The sequence below is a fragment of the Falco cherrug genome, chromosome 16 (assembly GCF_023634085.1).
Source record: "Falco cherrug isolate bFalChe1 chromosome 16, bFalChe1.pri, whole genome shotgun sequence".
In the NCBI taxonomy this organism is placed as follows: domain Eukaryota; kingdom Metazoa; phylum Chordata; class Aves; order Falconiformes; family Falconidae; genus Falco; species Falco cherrug.
The window spans coordinates 6,057,033-6,073,011 of NC_073712.1; the positions used below are offsets into that span (position 1 = coordinate 6,057,033).

Consider the following 15,979-nt stretch of genomic DNA (forward strand, 5'->3'; position numbering starts at 1 on the left):
GGAAAGCAGAGAGCAAACGCCGAGACCCGGGAGCCGTCCTTACCGGCGCAGGAGAAGTGCCCGCTCTGGATGGAGTAGCCTGTGCCAGGGTGCACCCAACTTGTGGACTTGGTCTCATCACTGCAAAAGACAGGGAGTGGGGCTGTCAGCACCCATGGGGGCCCAGGGAGCCCCTTCCCATCACTGGGGAGGGGTCTTTGCAATATGGGTGACTTTTCCAGCCAAAGGCGTGGAAGGATTGGATTTTTGGGAAAGAGGCGAACAGCATCTGTCAGGCTGGGACAGTGGTGAGCCCCAAGAAGAGAGAAGTGGGGGGAAAGGCGAGATGACCATGTGCCACAGGAAACCAGCCAGATGCAGAGACTTGCAGCAGGGGTTTTTCCATCCCAGACTAAGCCCTTCCCCCCGTAGCCCCCCTAGCCACGCACCCCCTGCACCCCAGCTTAAACCCCATCCCCGTGTCAGCCCCTACTCCACGCAAGCTGCCAGGCAGGACCGTACTTGATGAAGAAGACGCGCCCGTCCCCGCAGACGCCGTAGGTCCACCTGCCCGGCAGGTCCAGCCAGTCGATGTCATCCCCCATGGGGGCGGCGGAGGGGGGGCTCAGGCACAGAGCAGTCCCACGCTTCGAGGAGGGACGGCACCTGGCTCAGGAACTGCCAAATAACTCCTGGTCCCCCCCAGGAGCAAACACTTGCTGGGCTCAGACCTTCCACCCAGACTCTGCTGCAAATAGGAGGGAGGGAGGGAAGAAAAAAAAAAAAAAATTCCCAACCAAACCCATCAAGTTAACCCCCTCGGAGCTGGGCTGCCACCCTGCCCGCGAGCTGGGGTTCAGAGGGCATCCTCCCAGCACCGCAGCACGGCTCTCCAAATGACTCTTCGGGGCTAGCCCGTCACAGCTTCCTCCACTGCCTACTCAGTGTAATTACCATCAATTAACTCGGGGTGAGTAATTATGGAGTTGTTACTTCCCTCTCCTGTTCGTTTCAAACAATGTCAAATTCTTCTCCCCGTCTGATCTCGCAGCCAAGCCGAGGCAGTATGTAGGGCACCCTGATGATTATCTGCACTGCTCCTGGAGCTGCCCAATGGGTATTTTCTCTCTGGTTGTTCTTAGCCATCAATTAAATGTCTTTTAAGGCAAAAGGTGGGGTCTGGGAGGCACCTGGTGACTGTAAAGGAGGCAATTGCCCTCCTGTCTCAGCGGCGCCTTTGCAAAGCTTCTCCTGGCACAAGGAGAAAGATGCTGGTTCAGGAGAGGCCGGAGAGGTGGAAGGGAAGGAGCTGGTCCCCAAAGCAGGGAGGAAGGGGCTTGCCTGGCTGAGCTCAAGCTCAGCACCCACATCAGAGCAGTTCCCTGCCAGGATTTGGGGAAACCAGTTCACCCGAAGCCTCGGGAAGGCTCTTCCTATAGTTCTTTGGATGGCTGGGTAAGAAAAACACGTCTGGTTAGTCCCGGCGAGCCCGTTGGGAGAGCGTCTGCTGGGACTCTGGTGTAGCAGGGACCGATGTCACGGTCCTGGGCATTGGCTCGCCTGGGGAAGCTCCATTTGGTGGCAGAAATGTTTGGCTGCAAACTGTGGGCCAAGCTCGTGCCGTGGATGGGTCTTGAGGGTCGCACAGGTGAGCATGTGCTCAGACCCCCACGCTTGCAGCCCTGCGGGGGAAGGCACATGCAGGATTATGACATGCATTTGGCTTTTTGCAATATTGGGCTTTTTGCCTGGCTTTGGGCTGCCGGGGGATAGCGTTACGCCAAACCTGCCGGCCCCAGTTAGGTTACAGCCACTCTTATCACGTTACCATCTGTGAACCCGGCCGCAGAGCGAAAACATCAATCACCAGCCGATTAACGTCCACGGGAACTCCCGAGGCTTTGATGCTGCGATGCGCCCCGAGATTGGGGAGGTCATGGCATGACCCCAAGGGAGCCAGCTCTGCCACCCCTGCCTCCGCCACCGCAGCCATGCCGGGGCCGTACGCAGGAGCCAAACTGCAGCCAAGAAATCCCAGAGCTTAATGCTCATGGCCAAACCTTGGGACCACACGAGCAGCCCGACGTGGTGGTGCTCCATCCACGTTAAACTGTTTCCATCCCTTTTTTTTTTCCTGGGGGAACCCCCAAAGCCAGCCCTGGCCAAGGGACGGCTTGCGTGGCATGTGCTGGCTCAAGGCAGCAATAGTTTTATAAAGTCAAACACAGCAAGAGGTCTGTTCCTAAACTGCCCTAATCCTGTTTCAGCGCTGGGGGAGGCACTGTGGGGACAACTACGGGTCCTCCTGGCCACCCTACCCCTGCAGCCGCTCCCAGGCGGGGTTTTCTTTACTGGGAGCAGCCTCTAAGCTGAGCCATGGCTTGTATGTGCTTTAGTTCTCAGCGCAAAGATTTTGGGGACCCGGGGTCTGCGAGCAGCTGGAGGCACGGCTCCCGAGACTCCTCTGAGATCTCCCCATCACACAGCTTTCGGGACCGAGCTTTCAACCCCCGTGCCAATTCGTTTGTATAGAGATGAAACAGAAACCTTAAAAGAACCAGAACCAAAGGAGCCGCCTGCGGTCCCAGGGTCAGGAGCTCAAACCCTCTCCAATTACCCCACAGTTACTCACACACGCACCTTTAGGGTGTGTGGGATCAGGGTCCATGCCAGATAAGCTCACCTGATCCTAAAAGATTTTCTTCCTTCTCTAGTGACCCCCAGGGAGGGATGTTTTTCCCTGATCACGAATATTCTCCAGGTCTCCCTTGCTTGACCATGGCAGTTACAGAGGGCCAACTCGACTGAACATCAGCAAAGAGCAGGAGCTGGTGCAGCCCCCAGGGGTAAGTAACGCTGAGGTTGTTGGAGGGTTTGTAGGACCTTCAGCCAAGAATTCTGAGCAGCTCCAGGCTCTCTCCCGCCAGGTAAATAAATCAGCTTTTATTGCTTTCCACAAGAGAATTTCCCCCCCCTATTTCTTTCTATCTTAATCCAATGGAAATTCAAAGGGGAAATACCAGCGGGGCTTTTTGTTTTCATTTGGTTTAAAATCCTTTTAAAAGCTCCTTGTTCACAACCATCCAGCTTAGGGAGGAAGGGGACAGCGAGCAGGCACACACCGAGGTTTTCTTCTCAATCCCACCCTTACTCAATGCTTCTACTGATGGTCCCAGGGAGGGTCCCACAGCACCAGGCACCACCCCTGCCCTGTGCACAGGGATAGGGAGGGATGGGGAAGCCACCGGTCTCCCACGGGACTATCCTGAGAGCAGAAGCCCACCGGGTGGGAAATGGATTTGCATGGGGACCAGGCACACGGATGGAGAAGAAAGCCCAGCAGATGTGTTTGCTATAGCAAGAAACAGCCCCAGCCCACCAGCCACCTTCTGGAGATGCTTCTGGAAACACCGGCAAGCCCAGGGGCACCAGGTCACCCTTGTGTGCGAGACGCTCATTTGGGCAGAAGGGTTTCACTTGCCAGCGTGCCAGGAGCCTGCGGAGCAGCCACTGGCAGCCACCTCCCCCTCCATCCACACAGCACCAAGCCTTCGCTTCAAGCCACGGTGGGACCACACGGAGAACAAAAGGCAAAGGGAGCGAAGCATGCGGAAAAGGGCCGCGCTGGGTGAGCCACGGTGTGACACAAGCACCGCCGCAGCTCAGTCGTGGTCAGAGAAGACACCCGGCCCATCGCAGGTGACCTGGCCTGACCAGGAAAGCGAACGAAGGCTGAGGATGTTTCCTGCACGGAGCCCTCGTGGGTCAGATGTTAGGAATGTCACAAATCCGGGCGCTTTGCACAGGAAAGGATGGTTGTCGCGCTCGGTCCACATGTGCCTGTCGCACCCTGATGCTCCCACCAGAGCAAGGTGGCAGAGCACCTGGGGGCCACCGTGGAGTGACAGGTGGGAGGGGGCCACACAGAAGTCCCCTGGGGGGGTGGTGGCCCCAGCAGCACTGCTGGCTGCGAGTCCCACGCTGCCGTACGGTTCTGGCACCATCTCCTGGACAAACGCTTCCCCAGAAACCAGACGAGAAACGCAGCTGCAGAGCGAGTCAGCCAAGCGCTTCCACTGAGCCCAACCTGATGCAGCCCAAGATGCGAGTTTTGCCCCGTCCCTGACTATCAACAGACAACAATCTGCCTCCTGTAACTCCCAGCTGTCATCTCCTCCCTCTCTACTCCACGCACTGCCCATCCAACCGCTCAAAAGCCTCACCAGAGCCAGGCTGGGGACACCATGGCCATCCCACCGCCGGGGCAGGCAGGAGCACGCTGCTCCTTCTTGGCTTTCCCAGCTTAGACCAGTAATCACCTCAGGTGAAAGCGAGCTGCTAAGCAAAAAAGCTAATTGCTTCATATTCTTTATGTCTGGTTGTAAACTGCTTGTAATTTGATAGATGGTGCCAGGGAAAGCCGCTGCTGGGAGTGCTGGTGGGTGCTGCTCTGTGGATCCTACGGGATGGGTATGCTGGAGCCCAGACACCCAGATTGCAAGCAGATGTTTAACAGCCTTTTATCACATTTACCACCAGGCACAGCAACCCACCGCTCCCACATCCACCCCCGAGATCTCCAACCCCTTGTACAGCTTGTTACCATAGCTCCCAACAGCCGGCATGGGAGCAGGCAGGGAAAGGTGCCAGGAAAACATCCCTCCAGCTCTAGAAGTAAAATCTTTTTAACTTGCTCCTGCTTCCCCCTTTGCCAGAAGCCTCGCTTAACCTCAGATCTGGCCTGAATTATCTCAGCAACCTGAAACAGCAAGCCGAAAACAAGAAGCAGGGTGCGTGAGAAGGGAAGGGGGAAAGGTGCTGAGTCCAAACGTCCCTGCTGGGTCTTTCTTCTCTGCACAAAGTCCCTGCAAGAGACCTGGGACTGTATCCCAACCGCTCGCAGCCAAAGGTTGCTCTTTGCATGCAAAGGGCTGCACTCGGTAGGTATTTTCCATTTCTGACGAGGTGCCCCGTCTCCTGGCGTTTCCCACGGGGCGAGGAGCAGCTCCCGCTGGGCTGGCAGGCAGCGCTGGGGCAGGAACGGCGGCTCCGGAGCGATGCTGAACACGCTGCTTCCATTACCCAAACCTTCAGCAGCGAGGCCCCATTTTCCAAGCAGGACCTTTCCCTGCTCTGTACATAGCTAGCTTCCCCCAAGACAGGCGTTTAGATGCAGCCTGAGACGGTACCACCCAGCGCTGCCCAGGCTGCACCTGCGACGAACATAGCAGGAATTTATCTTCAGCGGCTTTGTTGCACGAGCTGCTGGGCTAGTGCAAACCAGGCTTGTCCCTGGAACGGGGGGGAACTGTGCTGAGAAAGACCTTTCCCCACAGCCGCTTCAAAGCTTTGAGTCCAGCCCACCGGAGCTGGATAACCCAAACTGTGCGGTTCTACAGGCAGGGGTTTTATTGGATTATTATTTTTTATTGCAGGAAGCAACGCAGGTAGTGATTGCAAGAGGAATAACGGACAAGACAGCTCATGCGGCTAGCAAAATGCCGCATACCATCCTGAAAACACGACAGGCAAGCAATGAATAGCCAATGTGCTCATACAGCTGGGGCGGCTGCAAAGCAGCCTGTATTTTTATTGCTAACAGTCTTATCGTGAGCATTAGCAGGAGGGGCAGATGGATGCCTGCTACTAATGGCCTCTAATACTTTATACCCTCAAGACTAATGGACAGCTTTTACAAGACTTCATTTCCCCCCTCCCACCGAAACGGACCTTGGATTATATCCGAGCTACAGCCCGTGGGGCCAAGGCCACGCAGCTGGAAAGCAGCGGAGTCTCCCCGGAATTGCAATCACCTCGTGATTCAGCGTTGCCGCCTTCTCCTGCCTGCCAGTTTCAGAAGAAACTTGCTTTTGTGGGACCAAACCAGCTCCGCGGCACTATTAATTTGCAAACGGCATTTTAGTGGGCACCGTGAGCAGTGACTACAAAAATAGCAGCTTATTTACTCCCCTTGTGCTTTGCTGACAAACAAGTTCTTAAGTCCCGTGGAGAAGATGCAGCTACCAGAGCAAGAACAATTCTACTCTAACACAGATAAATTGTCAACTGAATTCCAACTGCAGACCTCGGTGCTGATAGAATAAAGAAATCCCAGCAGGATTTCTACATTCCAGATGGCATCTGGATACACTGCCAAACACACAGAAGCTTTCATTTAGCACACTAACTATATTTCTTTAAGCTAGCTCACTGAATCAAGAGGAAATTACAATGTTCATTTTTAAGGCAGATTTTAGAGCCAGCAGAACAGGTAAATATGACTTAAAAAACAAAAACACTTTAAAAAGCCACCATAATTATAATGTTCACTATGTTCATCTTTGTTCAGTGTTCTCAACAGGGTACTGCAGGAAGTTCAGACAATGTTTTTCCTTGTCTCATCCAGCAGTTTTCTACCCATGCTACTCTTAGAGAAACAAACACTGCACAATGGTGTTGTAGAGATGCCCAGACAAGGCGCAAGCACAGGATGAAATGCAGCTTGTGCTGCAAGACAGGAGCAAACAGTACACAGTGCCATTCCAGCCCCGAGCTCCAAGCAACACTCTTCCTTAAGGCATCAACTAAACAATGAGTAACTTGAAAGTTCTCCCCCTAGAACGTTGCTGTAGAAGAGTGACCAACCCGTGGCCCTTGAACTCATTCCAGAGATTCCTGAGCCATGACCATGTCACACAGGGAGCAGAGCTACTGGTAATGCTTGCTCATCACCAGTATCGCTGCTCCGGAGGAAACTGGTCAGCAGGGTTTTGGTGGAGACCGAAATCGTGACTCACACCCACCCAGGCCAGCCTCCTTCCCCACAGTGTGCCCCTCGGAAAACCCTGGAAAAGCTGATTTGTGCCTGCAAACCACTGCGGGCACCTGTATCCTGTCACTCCGATACGTAAAGCTGACTTCTCGTTGCTGCCAGCAGCAGCACAACACTTCCAGCCTCCTCCTCCTCCTCCTCAGCCAAGAGCCACCACCCGAAGCAGCCCCAGGCAGGGGCACAACATCCGCAAAACACCCAGTTCCTGCGAGGATTTCTAGCTTCACGCTTCTGGAAGTCCGTGCCATAATTCTCTAGCCAAAAAAAAAACCCCACCCCATGGACTGACAGACGCAGCTTTACACAACACAACAAAAAAATAACCTTCATTAAAAATAATTACGCTGGATAACATTGCGCAGGATGAAGTGTTAACTGGGCAATGCCACCTCTTGCTGTATCCTGAGCTCCTTACCAAACATTTTACTCCAGTTCATTAAAATGTAAACAAGGGAACAAATACTACACCGCCTTGTAGGCCAACGCCACGTGGCAAAACACAGGGAAGTGTTCTGGCTCTTTTCCAGCTGAAGGAAGATCAGATGTTTGGCACCCTCGAGCCACTTCTACTCACAGGTGACACCTCAAATTTGTTTCAGAGCAAAACCTGAAAATACTCCAAAAAACCCCATAAAAAAAACCCTTCAAACCCATGCAGTATTCATATTTAAAGTTATGCTAACCAACGAGCAAACTAAAACCAGAGCTCAATACTGGCACCAAAACCTTAACATGCCTGCTCGCACCAAAACCTCGTTAGAATACAACTAATTGCATTTGCACACTTTGTATTTTAGCTTAAAAGCTTCACCAGTACAAGGAACCCTTACCATCACACATTTACTGGTTTGGAAGGAAATTCACAGGGGAGAGTGCCTGCTTCTAAATTGCTATAACCTCCTCCAAAACACTAAAGGTGATAAAAAAATATTTAATATTCTTGTAAAGCCACACGTACGTACACAAATCGTGCTCTTGCAGTTACCCAACGTCCCTTCTAAGTTCCTTCAGAGAAAAACAATTTGGCACTATCTTGCAAATATCTTTATTACAATTTACAGATTAGTTCTGAATAGTTTTATTATGTACAGAAATAGAACTTTAGATATAAAACCCCAACAAACTTGACACAAATCAATTAAAATCTGTATAAAGCCAATGTCGCAGGTTTTCTAACTTCCTCTAAATTATACAAAAATAAAATCTGATAGGTACAGTTTTGATTTAAAGTTCAACAAGTATTATTTTTTACTGTCTCACTCAAAGCACTCAACACATGTACACATCCTGCATGACCATTTTAAGATATGTTACAGGGAAAATGGTGACAACCAAGCTTAGCTTGCTTTTAAGATGAAGTTTATGGTGATGAATTTAGTGTTACCTATCCCCTTACACTGGATGCTTTGAAAACGTGAGGTTTGAAGAGTGGAAAAAGCTTACCCAAGCAGGTACGTCTCGGTGAGAATCAGCAGTGTTAAGAGCTGAGCGCTTGCTACACTGCAGGCTGGAAAAGAATAATTTCTCAAATATTAAAGCACTTTGTGAGTAGCCGGTTTTAATCTAGTTTATATCCAATTTGTCCATTCTGTTCATTTCCAGCTATAGCCTTTTCCAAGCCTCTGCACACAGTGGAGCAGTATTTGCAGGTGTTAACTGACACCACTCTGAAGCACCGATCGCTACCACTTACAAGCACCAGTAAATCAAGTGAGTTGTCCAGAGGAACTGAAGCACCACGTTCTCCAAGATCAAAGAAACCAGGAGAATCACAGAAAAATTACTATAGTATATTTTACTAAGAGCAATGAACAGCAGTTTTTAATTACCAGTCACACCTGGACCACAAATCAGCAGATTTTCTATTTTTGTTCTACATTTATCATCCCACATGCTTTTTCCTGAACTAAAAAGCAGAACACCTGTTGTCAAATATGACACAGGAAAACAAACTCTTAAAAATTCAGAGTTATTTCACAGGATCTGAGGGCACGATTAGAATTACAATTTCGCAACTAAAATTCTCTTTTGTAGGAAAGGAAAATCCCCCCCCCCCCTTTGTTTTTTCTAATGCCATGGGGATGAAAAATAATATTGCTGCATTGCTTTCAAGTAGCCAGTCTGCAAGGCTGCTTGACTTTCAGCTGTATTTTAAGTTTACAGGACAACTCACCTGTAGTCCAGTTAACCCTCTGAATTTCGTAATTGTAACACTTCTAACTTGGGAGCAGAGAAAGGCAATTTTTAAATTCAAAGAACATACTTCAGGCAATAAGAATAAACTATAAACCCAAACCCTCTGAAATTTGAGGCAGAATTAACAGATGGCCAAAAAAAATGGCACAATAAAGCAGAAAATGCAGCAAAGCGCTGTGGAGCATTCCTCTTCATGTATAATTTTCTTTCAAATTAAAAACTGTAATCATTAATGAGATGGCAAATCTGAAGTGGTTTTAGGTTTCTCCCTTACAAAAGGGAAACAATTCTAGTCAGCTGAACGAACCTAGTAGCAAATCATTTATTGACACAACTTTGTGCAAACAAATATGAATTCTTTGACGGTTGCTATTTATTCCATTGCATGAAATCTCATGCCTGCTTGCGTAACAGCCACACAACAGCCTTCAGGTCCGAACACATATCCCAGCGGTGCTGCTTTTTTATTTTGACTGAAACAGAACATTTTAAGTTAGGAACATAAATAAGGAGTGTTTTCCTCCCACTGAGGACCTCAACTTTCAGACCCCAAATGTGAAATGTTGTTTTGGTACCAGAGGAACAAAAGCGCAGACGCAGAGCGATATTAATACTGGCTTTTGGTAAAGAACACAGCGATTTGTAGCCTTAGATTTCCATCAGCCAAAGATAATTCCCCTTACCAGTATCAGAACGAGCATATTAGATACAAGAAAGATGAAGAAGCCTCCACTTCAATTCATCTTCACAAAGCAGAATCAATTCTGGCAAAGTTACCCCAAGGTTAACTGAAGAACTACGGGGTAGTTCCCTGTGCACGGCTACCTAAATTCAAACTATCAGCCATAGCCTCAACACATACCTTGAAGCTTTAATTATTTATCAGGATGAGGCCTTTTTCACTGCTCTGAAAGCAAAGAGGTTTGGTGCACATGCAGCCAACACCCTTTGGACCAGTACTGGGTAAAGGTACTATTTAAATAAAGACAAACCAAAGGGTCTGTAGTGTACCAGAGTTCCTCTGAATCCCCCAGTGTGCTAGACTGAAATATTAAGACATCAAAGCATTACATAAACACTCAAACACTAGATTACATGCAAAACTGGGATCTTAAACCAATAAATTATCTGCTTTGCACAGCAGAGTTACTAGCTAACAAAATTTGAGACTTTTGTACAAGTTAGAGAAAATGGATAACCACAAGAAAACAGCACATCCCCCTAGAAACTTTAAATCAAAACTGCAGTAACTAGGTTCTGAGCCTCATAAATATTTCCTTCAAAATAGGTTTTGTTTTTTCAAAGTGCAAAAATCCAACTTAATAGTCACCACTTCTCAACATATGGCAGACAAGGCATTTTTGGAATGGATTTAACCTAAAGCAGTCTGTTTCTCAAGTGTTACTTAAAAGGAATGCAATTATACTACCCTTACTCTTGATGATACTCAAAAGATTTTGTCAGGATATCAAAATGGGGGACACAGGTATATTTGATGGCTGAATATTGAACTGGGGAAAAAAGTGCTAAAATCCCACTTCTCCCCCCATTTCAAAATAGCGCGTGCAGCTGCCACCTCATGTTTTGAACATTTTCATGAGTGCTTAGGGTCAAACAACTACCAGATCTTTTAAGGTGCTAGAAGAGATCAACCCTCTTGTAGTAGGTTTCTTGGAGTCTATTAAATACTCTTTGTCTATGTTCTGTGGTGAAGCAGTATCCTATGGCTTCTTCTGTTTCTTGAATACGTTTCTGGAACCTGCATCCATCTCGTGCAATCTCTTCCCAGGGTCCTTTACGATCCTCTTCGCTGCTTACGTAATACTCCGTAACTTTCTCAAGGAAGGTTACCTGGAAAAGACAAGACATTTACTAAAGCATTAGCCAAGCACTCAAGCGAAAGGAGCTTAGTATTTATTTGCACGTACTATTATTTATTTTTCATCACAACTTATTAAATGCCTAATAGCAAGAAGTCTCAGATATGCTATCAGTCCACGCTACGTCTCTGCACCACCTAGGCCAGAGTACATTTCAACTCCCAGCTTTAAAAACAACCAGGTGTTGACCTCCCCCTCTACCAAGAGCAGAGCTCAAACTACTAGTTTCTAAACTGCAGCCCAAGAGGCCTCTTTAGGCTGAGGGCAGATCACACAACGTTCCCTGTGAAATAACACCAGCCCCTCCCTGACCTCAGTACTGGGTTATGAACTTAATAGAGAGATACAGTTCAAGCAGGTTCCTCAGTAGGACATGTCAGAACACTCAAGGCTAGAAATATGCTGTCGGCCCAAATCTGATTACTGAAGCTTACATAATAAAAAAAAGGCAGAGTTGTTGTCCTGTAGAGTAAGCAACCACGTGAGCCAGCTCCTCCTTCAGCACCAGGCAAAGAAATCACTATGCTACATGTAAGGAAGTGACACTCATCATGACGTGACTGGAACAAACCCGTGTACTTAGAGCTGGTATCAAATTCCAGTGTGTTTAAGTTCATGCAAGGAAATGAAGTCCTGACGCTCTAGAATACACACAAAAACTTTCACTCTTTGCTATTTTCAAGACCCATTAAGCTACTTTAACAAAGAAACCTTATAGGCTCAGGATCTAAACTTGACAGTATTTAGACTATTACTATAGTAACTGTTTAAGTTCTTCTGTTATCAAGTGACAGGCACAAGCCAGACTATTTCAGGCTTCTACTGAACTACGTATTGCTTCTCATTTAGCTCTACAAGAGGCACAAAACTGAAGAACAAACTAACTAGCTGTCAGCATCCATCAACTCTCACCCCAGGACTAATTCTCGAAGACAAGGCAAACTATTGTTACAGATTACTCCACTGAGTCGCTGCAGGACAACTGCTTCTGGAAGGTCAGGAAAAAAGGTGGGGACATTCCTACATTTTATTAATACAGAGTCCTACTTTCATGCCCAGTTCACGCTAACACCATGAGGAGTGTAGAGTGAGACTGTTTTTTGTGGTAGAGTCATCTTCTAACCTTCTCAAAAACCACAGTTACAAAAGAGAGGACCTACAGGAATAATCAGCAGCTGAGGATACAGAGCCACAAGAGACTGTAAGCAACTTCCAGAAGTCATCGAATTCTAGTGCAGTGATCCCAAATTACTGCTGAGTTACCTGCGAAAGCAAGGACACCAGACCCCACGTGTCCTCGCACAGTGTCAACACACTGCCAACTCCTAAGTGAAACAAAACACTCCCAGGTTTTATGACTTTTCAAATATGAATATAGCTGCTATTTGATTGCAGGATGCCCGATAGGAAATAGCCTTAACTTTTAGATTTTCTGGGGACACCTCAGTCACTGCTCAGCAATCTCTGCTGTTTGCACACAGGCATAATTAAGTATCTGTTTCCCAGCACACAGAGCTGTTACATCAGCCTATCCCTCTGCGATTTCCTACCTTGCATCCTTTTTACATCAGTCTACGGTACCCTCGGGCACAATTACTGGAATCTGTAACGTCATGCTAAATATTGCACCTAGATCATCGTTCTTTCACCATGTCAAGAGATTACACAGAATCAAACAACACATTAGTCAAAAAATTACTACCATTAACTCTACACCCCTGATCCTCAACAAGATTTTAGTTGCAGCAGTGTTACCTCGCAGCATTTCAGACAGGTGGTGTCAGTTACAAAGGACCTCTTGGAGGAACAGTCTGAGCATTTTCCACTTAGATTAAAACGCAACAGTTTGTCCTGTGTGAACCGTTAACTTTTGTAAACGCCACCTGCCCTAACACAGGTATGAATTTACCTCCAAGCCAGGCTCTCAGTTAAAGGCGCAAACACATCTCCTCCCTGTAAGAACACTAAAGCAAGCAGTTATACAAGCTTTCTATTTTGATAACTTGTTACACTAGTGTATCACCCTGGGACTTTGTATCACAAGCTATTTATTGCTCCTACAAAGGTCGGCAGTGTCAGGCAAGTCTCAGACATCACGCCTGAAAAGCCATCTCGTAGCATCACAACACTTACGAAGACAAATTTATTATTACTATTTACCTGAATCCTAGCACATACCAGAAATTTTTTAATGCACAAACTCCTCGTAAACACATTACACTTCCAGTTTGTGCTCAAAAGCCCAGTTCCAGATTACATCCTTTTTATAAACGACTGCTGAATTACAGTAGTCTCTTAAATGGAAGTGGGATTATTACTGCACTTCGTATTGAAACTTCAGTGGCTTACTGCAGCATGTCTTAACCCACAACAGAAGAGCTCTTTCTACAAGAGAAGACATTTATAACCCAAGCAGGCTTGTCCCAAGTCCTAACGTTCACAATGCTTGAGGTCTCGATCACACTACATGCATGACAAGTCCCTAAAATACATCATCAACATTATTCATAACAGAAACCCGTACTTTCCAAAGGAAAAACTTACACCACAGTTCTCATGTTTCTCCCATGACGAAAACTGCCTTACAACACAAATACAGAATGAAAACTACATCTTAAACGGAAAATTTAACTTCAAGTCTAGAAAAGAAATTTAAAGACATTATCTGCCCATTATCTGAATCACAAACTCTACCATCACGTGTAAAGGATGAGGCACACATAAATAATTAGACCAGAAGCTCACGCGGGCATGATCTGGCCGGAATCCTGGCACAAGTGACCTCATCCACTCACATACTACCTAGCACAATGTGGGTTTGTTGGTTGTTGGGTTTTGTTGGTTTTTTTTAGCATCCCCAAAACACAAAACCATAAACAAAAGTATATACCTTTTTCCGCTTGGTATTTCTACATTTCCCACCAGAAAGAATGCCATGCTGCACAGTGACCCCACAATTACGTTTTTCCAACTGCACCCGACAAACAGTTAAGTGACTACGTTCAGAAGTGACCAAAGTCGGCCTCTCTGCTCCTTTTAAACCAGGTGTCCCTTTCTTCTCCGCTGTTTGAAAGGCTGCCTTGAAATTTAAAGGATTATACGGATCATCTGAGGTACAGAACGAATTCCAAAGTTTCAAGTTTTCTGCCTCATCCACACTGCTACAGTCCCATTCGTCCTCCTCTTCAGAACTAGGGTGAGGAGACCCTGAGGACTCCTCTGCCCATGAAGAATCTTCCTCCTCCTCCTCCTCCTCCACCTCTTCCACATCTGACATATCTTTTCCTGGCTCACTGGAAGATGTCTGAATGGTGGCTGTGAAGTTCTGAGGGTTGTACGGATCCAAACTGTAAAAGGAATTCCAGAGATGGAGCCTTTCCCCGTCCTGGCTACCGGCCTCCGAATCTGAGGGGAGCCCTTCACTGTCAAACCCATCGTCATCATCATCATCCCAGTCTTCCTCGTCATCTGCGCTGTCCTCCCCACTGGAAACTCCCCCCATGATATAGTCTATTAATTTATTCGCACAGGCAGGTCTGGCTGAAACCGGCAGGTTTGGCTCTATTTCGGAGTCCTCCTCATCCTCCTCAGCTGAGGCTTCCCCCACAGGTGCCGCTTCCTCAGCTGAACCCCTCAACCCCTCCTGCTCCAAGCGACCACCTCCGGGCTGTCTCCCCGCGTCGCTCGGCTCCTCGGGCCGCTTCAGCTCCCCGGCATGGCACCGCTGCTCCCGCTGCCCCCCTACCTCTTCCTGACAAGCGCCCTTGTGCTGCTGCTCCTCCTCCAGGCTGTGGTAGCCGTGGTCCGGGTCCGGCACGGCCAAGTGCCACCGCTGGAGAAAGGCCAAGCGCTTGCTGCGGAGGAACTCGGCCTCCGGCAGGGCGGCCCGGGCGGGGCAGCCTCGCCAGGCGGCGGCGGGGACCTCGGCCCGCAGGGGCTGGGGCAGGTGGCTCTTGCCGGAGCAGCCGGCCTGGCCCTGCTCCGGGCCCAGCACGTACAAGTCCACACGCGGGCCGGGGAAGGACACCAGGCTGCTCCGCACCAGCCCGGCTCCCCAGAGGCCCGGTGGGGCCTCCTTCTCCCGCTCTCGCCCCTTCTCCAGGGGCTCCTCCGCCCACGGCAGCGTCTCCTCGGGCCAGTCCAGCGAGGCGGCCGGCTCGGGCAGCAGCAGCAGCGGGCCCTTGGGCGGCTGCCCGCTGGCGGGGCAGAGGGCACTGCTCAGCGTGGGGCCGGGCAGCAGCCGCTGCAGCAACGCGGGCAGCGGGGAGAGGAGCTGCGACATCAGCCGCAGCCAGGAGAAGGGCGGGCTCGCCTGGGGCGAGCCGCCGGCAGGGGCCGCGCTGGGCCCGGCCAGCTTAGGCCAGGCCGCGGCCAAGCCTAGCCAGGCCCGCCCCAGGCCGGGGCCGGCGCGATCTCGGCCGCTCGGCTCCATGAGCGCCGGCGAGGGGCAGAGGAGACTCTTCAGCGCTCCCAGCGGTGCGGTCGGGCCTGCGGAGCGGCGCTCCGTCCAGGGGCTGCGGGGCGGCGGACGGCGGGCGGCTGCTCTCGGGTACTCGGCTCCATCCTGCTGCGGGCGGCGGCACAAAATGGCGGCGCGGGGCCCAGCGCAGCGCCTCAACCCGCCCGCGGCCGGCGCCGGCCCAACGCGCAGGCGCCCGCCCGCCCCCGCCCCGTCACCGCGCGTCGCCGGCCCCCATTGGCCAGCGGCGCGGCGTCAGGGAAGCCACGCCCCCCGGGCGGCCGCCGGCGGGGCGGAGGCACCGCCCCTCCTTCCGCGTGGGGATTGCATCAGCCGGAGGGCGCCGCGCGGCAGCGCCCCCTCTGGCGGCGAGGGGAAACAGCGGGGGGGCAGCCACGTCCGGGGGGACGCCCGGGTCCGGGGGCAGGCAGAGGTGCAGGCAGATGTGCAAGTAAAGATGCGGGCAGATGTGCAGGCCGAGATGCAAGAAGATGTGTGGGCACAGGCGCAGGTAGATGTGCAGGCAGAGATGCAAGAAGATGTGCAGGTAGAGGTGGGGACAGATGTGCAGGCTGAGATGTAAGAAGATGTGCAGGTAGAGGTGGGGGCAGATGTGCAGGCTGAGATGTAAGA

At 50.1% G+C, this 15,979-nt stretch overlaps 1 protein-coding gene across 1 annotated transcript; it reads right to left on the reverse strand.

Annotated features, from left to right (window-relative positions):
- Positions 1 to 7,840: 7,840 nt before the first annotated feature.
- Positions 7,841 to 15,522, reverse strand: PPP1R15B (protein phosphatase 1 regulatory subunit 15B). Its single transcript, XM_027816454.2, has 2 exons — positions 13,778 to 15,522; positions 7,841 to 10,858 (listed from the first exon to the last, which is right to left on the reverse strand). Exons 1-2 carry the CDS (start codon positions 15,317 to 15,319, stop codon positions 10,646 to 10,648), a joined length of 1,755 nt encoding a protein of 584 aa, XP_027672255.2. The 5' UTR covers positions 15,320 to 15,522; the 3' UTR covers positions 7,841 to 10,645.
- Between the last annotated feature and the right edge of the window lie 457 nt (positions 15,523 to 15,979).